Source organism: Monodelphis domestica, chromosome 4 (genome assembly GCF_027887165.1).
Source record: "Monodelphis domestica isolate mMonDom1 chromosome 4, mMonDom1.pri, whole genome shotgun sequence".
In the NCBI taxonomy this organism is placed as follows: Eukaryota; Metazoa; Chordata; class Mammalia; order Didelphimorphia; family Didelphidae; genus Monodelphis; species Monodelphis domestica.
The window spans coordinates 418,418,051-418,426,334 of record NC_077230.1 but is presented as its reverse complement, the minus strand read 5'-3'; the positions used below and the strand labels follow the sequence as shown (position 1 = coordinate 418,426,334).

The following is an 8,284-nucleotide window of genomic DNA, read 5'->3' as shown; positions in this document are numbered from 1 at the left end:
CATATAAATCTTCTTGTTCTATCTCCACTGAATCATCCTTTAGTAATTTGGCTGGCCTGACATTGAATGTGTAAATTTATTTAGGTAGTGTTATTTTCATGATATTGGCTCAATGTATCCACGTGCAATTGATATTTCTCCAATTTGGATCTGTAGCCACTTTTCACAGGACTATTGCACACTCTTCATCCTCTATTACCTGCCCTTGCTTCTGTTTTTCTGTACTATATATATGTGTGTATATATATATATGTGTATATATAATTTTGTAAATAATTATAATTAAAGCAGTTAAGAAGTAATTAACTACTTTTGGCAGAGAGCTCTTGATAGTTAGAGTCCTGGCTAGATTAGAGAATGAGAGAGAGAAGGAAGAAGAGAGAGAGTGGAGAGAGAGAGAGAGAGAGAGAGAGAGAGAGAGAGAGAGAGAGAGAGAGAGAGAGAGAGGAAGAGAGAGAGAGAGAGAGAGAGAGAGGACTGCAGTGAGGCCCAGGCAGTTAGGAAAGTCAAGCAGAAAAGTGCCCCAGTACCCATCACCCCACCCCTACCTCACCTCCAGGTACTCCTCCTAGGATCTTCTAGCAGATACTTCTCATATCCCAAGCTTAGGCCAGCACTGAGCCCTTCTAAGGAAGGGGGCCCTCCCTCCTTTTCTATGGTCCCTTGTCCTCTGGCCTCCCTCTCTCCCTGACAAAACATGTCCCAGGTCCTGGAAGGATATGGCTTCTTCTGACTTTTCACGGCCCAGACAGTACAGGAGTTACATCCGTTCCATAGAGGTGGCTTTTTATTTAATTAATCAGAGGATGTGGGAGACTGGAAGGGGGGATATGTCAGAAGGGATGAAAGAGGACAGCGGATCTTGGGAGACAAAAGGCGAGGATATAGAAGGACTTGGAAGAGGTTGGTAGGGTTAGAGAGGAATGGGGTATCCTGGGAGGATTGGGGAAATGCTGAAATGGAAAAAGATTGGCTATAAGGAATGGAGAGAAAGAGGGAAGGGCAGAGGCCAAGGATACGGAGAAGCTGGAAGGTATAGCCAAAAGCTATCAGAGCCTCAAGGTTTTTTCCTCTCTTTTGTCCTGTGAACAGAAGCCCTCTCTCCTTCATGGCTCTGTGTCTGACTGATCTTTGAACTCATCATGGAAGGCATAGAGGAAGATGTTGAGTATGAGTAGAAAGATTCTGTATGGAAAAGAACCAGGCCTGGTGGGTTAGCCTCCCAGTGCCCTTGTCCCTGGCTAGCCCCCAATCCCTGCCCTCATTTCTGGCTGGCTAGTCCCTGCTTCTTGCCCCTAGCTAGTCCTTGGGTCTCCCTCCATCCTCTCTCTGGCCAGCTGACCCTTGCCTTACCTGTAGTCATGATCTCAGTGAACTTAGTCTTAATTTTGGTCCAGAATCTCTTTACATGTACATAGAGGAAGCAGCATAGGATGTAGAAGAAAAGAAGGCCCAAGATCACGTACAGGGTTATCTAGTAGGGGCAAGAAGGTAGGGGCTGAACTGAGGACAATTGGGCAAAGCAGGTAATGAAGTAAAGAATCTCTGAGAACTCCAAAAGAGATGGGATGAAAGGCTGGGGATAGGGAAGGACCCCCTAAAGGCTTTAGGGAAGAGGTGATGATGATGAGGGAAAGGGAAGGGGGAGGAGCTATAGATAGCAAAAACATGAAGGCAATGAAGAAATCAGTCATTTAGGGCTTGGAGGGAGTAGGTGTGGAAAGACTTGTCCCTAGGAGCATAGGAAGAGTCTATATTGGATATCTAATCCCATTACCTCCTTTTAGAGATGAGGAAATTGAGGCCAGAAGAGGTCAAACAACTGGGCCAAGGTCACACAGGGAAATGGCAAAGCCAAGATTCTGTTTTGCAGGTTCTCTGATTCTAGGCCTAGATCTGTTCCTACCATACCAGATTGGGAAAGATTGGCAAAGGAATTGGGAGTTCTTGAGAGTGGAAAGGGCAGGGAGAAGAGAGGCTCACCCATAGATACCAGAGGGCCCTGCTGTTGCTGAGTGGGAGGCCATGGACATGGAGTAAGAAGATGAGCTGATAATCACAGTAGGTGCTCTTGTCCACATCCCTAGCCAGGATAGAGGGGCAACAAGGTTTGTTCCTGGATAAGGCTGGGCCCAAGGGGGAAGCTGATGGCTCCATTTGTTTCCACTCCATCACACCCCTCACCTTCTTGTAGGATCTTACCTGTTGCTCACCATGATTTTGAAATAGTATTCAGGGGAATATATATGATTAGGTATAATGTCATGACAGGGAGAGTTGTCCAGGCACAGCCACCTAGGGGGGATTGTGGTGTCATGGGTCTTCCCCTCCAAGGCAGCTTCCTGCTCCCACCCCATCAATTTATCCTGCAAGGCGGCCAGGATTAGGTTGCAGATAAAGGGGGACAGAGAGCTCCATCCCTGTACCCAAGGGCTGGGAATAGGCAATAGGTACTGGGTGGGCAGAAAGAAGGGTTCAGGGACCAGGTTTTACATACTGAACACCAGAGGTATTACGCTGCAGGATAAAATAGGAACCAAATTTTCTTTCATCACCTAAGATGGTCCAGATGTTACTCTCGGATCTAGGGAGAGAGGAAAGACCATGTTCCAGTTCAGGTTGGGGCCTCCTAGACCATCCAACAATCCCCCATAATATGCACATGTTTGGACATAGGCATGCCCAAGACCTGGTGCCTCAGCTCAGAGTAGGCACTCTTCACAAATACTTTTTGAGCCCAGCATAGGTGGCCAGTGACCTTTGACTCTAAATCTATGATTCTAAGAATGTTTAGTTTGGGGAAGGGAAGACCCAAAGGGGCCATGAGAGCTGTCTTCAGTGAATTGTGGGGCTGTCATGTGGACAGAAGAGATTAGAGGGATTGTTTGGCCCCACTTTGGCCAAGCATGGGGCAATGGGTGAAGGGCTAGATTTAGACAATCAGAGGCCTGGGGTCTGAATCCCAGTTCTGATACCTATTAGATAGATGAGCTTGGACAAATTACTCTTCTAGTCCTCAGAGTGCTCATCTCTAAAATGAGGGGGTTCCATTCTTTCAGCTCAAAATCTGGTTTTGTGCATGAGGAGAGGTAGATAGAAATAGCATTGGGTTTCAACCCAAAGATAGGAAAACCTCTTAACCAGAAGAGAAGCTGAAGGGTTTGGGGGGTGGTGAACACTCCTTTAATGAAAGTCTTCAGGCAAAGATTGGAAGACCATTTGTTGAGGTGGTCATAGATGGGGTTGTTGGTCAGGTCTACAGGTCAGACTAGATAGCTAATTAGGTCCCTGTCAACTCAGAGATACTATGATTAGTAGATGGAGGCACCCATGCCAGTATTTGCAGAGGCTGAAGTTTATTCTGGGACAGAGTGCTGGGTCTGGAGTCAGGAAGACCTGAGTTTAAATCTGACTTCAGACACTTACTAACTGTGTGACCCTGGTCAAGTCACTTCACCCTGTTTGCCTTGGTTTTCTCATCTGTAAAATGAGCTGGAGAAGGAAATGGCAAACCATTCCAAGTTGGACATGACTAACATAACTAAACAACAACAACAACAAAAGTTTATCTGTCTATGCCTGTATCTGCCTTTCTGGGTCCACAAATCCTATAAGTAAAAAGAGTTTGGAGGGAATAACCAAGAAAGACTGACATTATAGGGAAGGGAGTCATGGGGTTCCATGGGTTTGAAGTCAATAGTTACGTGTCCTCAGGGCTGTTGTATCGGAAGATGTCAGCCTCTGAGTAATCCGTGATGTTATCCAGGGATATTCCTCCACCAATCACCTTCAGGATGTAGCTGTACCAGAGATATAGGGGCTTGGACAATAAAGGGCCAGCCAACCAGTCTGCCAGTCACCTCCCTTCCCCCAGAAACTCTTCCCTGCTCTGGAAAAGGAAGAGAGTATTGTCCTCACCCTACTACCTCCCTCTCCCAAGCTGTACCCCCTTCTCCCTAAAATAACACACACCCAGTGTTCAGTAGGCAGAGCCCAGGAGGGGAGGTCTACAGAGAAGAAGATAGCCTTGGAATTAAGGAAAGAGCACCTCCTGGGGTGTGGGTTGTATCCCACAGTTGGCATCTATCTAATGCCTTTATATTCCCTAGGAAATATCTAGGGAAATGGGTCTTGTGTTTTTTCCCCAGGCCTCCCCAAATGGTAGCCAAGAAAGGCAAGGCAGGGGGCTCACCTGCCATTGAAGCTTCCTGACTCACCAGTCACCATGTCTTGGATCAGGAAGAAAGGAACAAAAGCTGTGGGAGGAAAAGATGAGGCTGAATTGGGGGGAAAGTTGAAGTACTGGTAAAGAGAGAGATAGTGCTGGGCTGGGGGAAGGTCATGGGCTGAGGGGGCTGGACAGGGGCCCCACTCTCACGATCATTGAATAAGAAGCAAGGCATTTCAGGGTCTGGGTGCACGCAGTCAAAGTATCTCTTATTTTCCTCCTTGTTGTATTTAAGGGTAGCAGTGATGTCAAAGGCCAAGCGCTTGCCCAAGGGGCAGCCGATTAATATAGGTATCAAGTAATTGCCCTGCCCAAGGAAGTGGAAAAAAGGGAGAAAGGAAAAGGGAAGGGTTAGGAGACTAAAGAGAAACACATCAAATCCACCCATTACTCCCACTCCCTTATTGTCCCTCTTAGACCAAGCCATGAGGAAGCAGGAACAAGATATGTCCTCTCTCTCAGGGAACCCACTGAGATCCTTCCAGGTCAGGAGCAACTCTTTCCCCAGCATGAGAAGGAATTCCTATAGCTTCAAACTGTCAACTAATATGTAGAGCTGATGGAGAAAGAGGGAAATGGGACATGTGCCTGGACCTCTAAGGTCCCTTCCCCCTCATTCTCTAGGCACGGAAGGGCAGGGAACATCTTGACTGGGGAATGATGACTTGCAACCACCCAAAGACAAAGACCATTGCATCGTTTTTTTTTGTTTTTTTGTTTTTTTGGTTTTTTTTGCCATGGGCACATGGGGGAAGGGGTAAGAATAAGTTTTGAGAGAGCAGGAGAATGAATGAACTCTTTTTCCTCCTCAACCTTGTGAAGACCAGAGCCCAGCCTGGAGTGTGTGTCTCCTGTCCCCAGGAGCTTGTCAGGCTCCAGTGATCTCTTCTCAGTTAGTTACCAGCATCTCATATCCTGATCGGGTCTTAAGAAAGCACTTCCCAGCTGAGTCAATCACCTGTAGAGAGGGCTGATCAGTGCTGGACAGCGCCCTGACCCCAACCCTGTTTCACTTACTGTCATCTACTTTCAGATGACTTCTTTTAACAAGACTGAGGGCACAGAGGTGGGAGGTAATCTGGACCCCAGCCCAGGCACGAAGGGTATTTGGCTTGTTAGTGTCAACTAGAGACTTCCCTCTGCTAATCCTGTCATTTGGGAGCCACCCTCCCACCCAGTAGACCAAGAGGTGGCCCCTTCCTGTTTCCCACCTTGATGAGTACAGATGTTTTCATCAGGTTATGTCCACTGATACCTTGATCAAAGCATGCCTTTTTGTCTTGGATAGCCACCTGGTCAAGGATTAGAGGAAGGCATTAAGGACCTGGAGTCCTGGAGCACTCCTCCCTATCCCTCTTCATCCCTAGTCCTCTTCAGGAGAGGAGAAGGAAGGAGAGATCTGACTCTGTCCAGGCCCCCCCAAAGCCCATCCCGGCTAGACTACTCAATCACAACTCTTCTGTGACGATGACTGGGTGCCTACATGTGGGTGTGTTTGTGCCCTTTTCCTTAGTGGAATGTAAACTCCATCAGAGAAGAAAAACAACTGCTTTGTTGTTTGACTTTGTATCCCAAGTCTTACATAGTGTCTGGCAAAAAAAAAAAAAAGAAGAAAAGGCACCTAACACTGACTTATGGTCCTGAATTGTTAGTTGGGGCACTCTGTTGGCCAAAAGCCTTGTTTGGGTCTTACAACTGAGACCTGCCCTGGTCTAGACCCTAGACCATTTCTTTGGTTTCTCTGAGTCAGTTTCCTCATCTGGTGCCTAAGATGTGGCCTCCATCCTTAGCCAAGCATCCAGGTTCACTGGATTGTAGCTAAAAGACACACACATGCCCAGAAGAGTACACACACCCTAACACACACACATGTATGTACACACAGCTGGCTTCTCCCACCTTGAAGAGGATGGCATTGTGGTTAATGAGATTCTGCTTCTCCACATTTGTTCCCACACACATGGGGTCAGCCACCACCACAGCCAGGCGCAAATTACTCATGCTTGATGTGCTACTGACAGCTAGAGGGAAAGTGGGAGACAAGGGTGGGCCAGTGACTCAGAGACTCTGCTCCCATCCTCTTGTCTGGCAGCTCAACCCTTGGGGACCCTACAGGCCTGCCTACCTTTCGCTGACTGAGGAGAGGTGAGGTAAAAGGTGAATCTGTAGCTGTCCCCTTTGTCTAGGTAGATATATTTGGGCAGTCTATCTGACGACTCCTGCTTGTAAATCTTGACATAACTGTCCATGTTAATATACAAGCCATATGTACTTTGAAAGTTACTGGCTAGATAGACAAAAAAATTCTGCCAAGACCAAGGAGGGATTAGTCAGGCTCTGGCCATCTCCCTAACATCCCATAAACCCTCAAAACTCAAAGGATCCCAGAATTTCAAGAGCTAGAAAGAAACTCATGAAGCCAAAGAAGAATTCTACCCCACCAGCTCCAGGGTATTCCTTCTCTCTGTACCCTTCCCTACTCCCCCCACCCACCCACCCCCACCTAGCTTAGCTGTTCTACTGGAAAGACCCAATTATTATTATTTTCCCTTCCCTATCTCTCTCCTCTTTTCCCTCTCAACTATTCCCAGTTTGGCTCTCTGGGGTAAAGCAGAATCAGTTGAATCTTTTTTTTTTTTACACAGCATCTGTTCTCTAAACATGAAATCCAGCTGTTTCTCCTCTTTCCCAGGCTAAATATGGCCAGTTCCTTCAACAGATTCTCCCATAGCATTATATAATCTCTAGTGCCTTCACCATCCTTCATGCTCTCCTCTAGACTATGGCAGTTTGTCAGTGACATTATAGAATCAAATGCAACTGTTCAGGTGGTCTGATTGGGACAGAGTACAGGTGAACTTCCTCTTACCTCCCCTGTTTTTTCCTTAATGAAACCAAAGATAGCATTGGCATTCTTGACTGTCATATCAAAAAGGGGAATTTATATTTAACTAACAAGACCCTACGATCTTTTCTTTTCCCCATGTGTAGCCACACCTTCCCTAACTTGCCCTTGAGACAGTGACTTTTTCAACCTAAGTGTTCAAAGTCTACATTTATTCTCTCCTGAATTTCTTCAATTAGATTCAGTCCAGTGCTCTAGCTGACCCAGATCTTTTTAGTACATTCAATCATCCAATTTGTAAGCTAGCTCTCCTTTCTGTCAACTTCAGGTCTCATGATGATATTATGCCTTTATCCAAGTGATTGATACAAATGCTAACTAGTCAGAGCCAAGTACAAATCTTTGCAGCATTTCCCTAAGCACTTGCTGATACCATATCAGCATCAAAGTTTTTCTAACCTGTCCCAGGTCCCAGAGTCCTAGAATCTGTGGAATGATGTGCTGGTAGCTGGTTGAATAGCTCATTTCCATGATATAAATGCTCACACCAAAAATTTAACAACCAGCTCTCCTACAGTACACTGCTGAGAACTCTTTAGCCCCCCAAGTCCTGCCTACACACTTTCCAAACTTCCCTCCCTCCATCCCATCCCTCCAAAGGAATGGATAGAATGAGCAAAATGGGGCTGAGGAGCTATGCCTTTCCATCTTTTTCACCTTATCTGTCTTCTCCTCCTTCCACCAACTCCAGGTAGGATCATGGACAGGATCAGCATAGGGCTAGAAAGGCAACAGAGGAGGTACAGGCAGGTGCTGGGGAAGGAAACTCCTTGAGTTCTCCAACTGCCTCTGCCCTGCTTTGGACTTCTACTAGATGCACCAGCACATACCTTATTATACTTGGAGTGGAGCCAAAGCAGATAGTAGATGAGACCCTGGTAGATGGCCAGGGAGAATCTATTGTGGAAGCCACTTATGGAGCTCACAAAAGGGGCATCTGCATGATATCGCTCCTGCCTTGTGAATATTTGTGGGGTTGGCAGGTCCCTCAGCTGCATCATCTGGAAAGGGCAGACTGCTCTGAAGGAAAGGATCTTGCCTTCGGACCTAGAAAGGGTAGAGGGAAGGAGAAGAGCCTTGCCCCAACCAGAGCAAATGGTCCCTCCCTCAGCTTCTTTCATCCACCTGCCATCTATCATTTATCATCCACT

The 8,284-nt window shown here is 46.7% G+C and overlaps 1 protein-coding gene across 3 annotated transcripts in view; it reads right to left on the bottom strand.

Annotated features, from left to right (window-relative positions):
* Positions 1–769: 769 nt before the first annotated feature.
* LOC103099763 (cation channel sperm-associated auxiliary subunit gamma-like) overlaps positions 770–8,284 on the bottom strand; it is a 45,834-nt gene continuing 38,319 nt past the window's right edge. For 2 of the 3 annotated variants that reach the window (XM_007491770.3, XM_007491769.3), the window contains exons 16-29: positions 7,964–8,180; positions 7,791–7,853; positions 6,354–6,534; positions 6,128–6,249; positions 5,440–5,520; positions 5,130–5,186; positions 4,379–4,535; positions 4,193–4,256; positions 3,705–3,800; positions 2,498–2,584; positions 2,203–2,295; positions 1,984–2,083; positions 1,354–1,474; positions 770–1,185 (exon numbers count right to left, since the gene is read on the bottom strand). In XM_007491770.3, coding sequence (XP_007491832.1) covers positions 1,058–1,185; positions 1,354–1,474; positions 1,984–2,083; positions 2,203–2,295; positions 2,498–2,584; positions 3,705–3,800; positions 4,193–4,256; positions 4,379–4,535; positions 5,130–5,186; positions 5,440–5,520; positions 6,128–6,249; positions 6,354–6,534; positions 7,791–7,853; positions 7,964–8,180 — 1,567 coding nt within the window. In that variant the 3' untranslated portion in view covers positions 770–1,057. The remainder of the gene's footprint in view (positions 1,186–1,353; positions 1,475–1,983; positions 2,084–2,202; positions 2,296–2,497; positions 2,585–3,704; positions 3,801–4,192; positions 4,257–4,378; positions 4,536–5,129; positions 5,187–5,439; positions 5,521–6,127; positions 6,250–6,353; positions 6,535–7,790; positions 7,854–7,963; positions 8,181–8,284) is intronic. The other variant, XM_056796159.1, reaches the window with a different exon arrangement.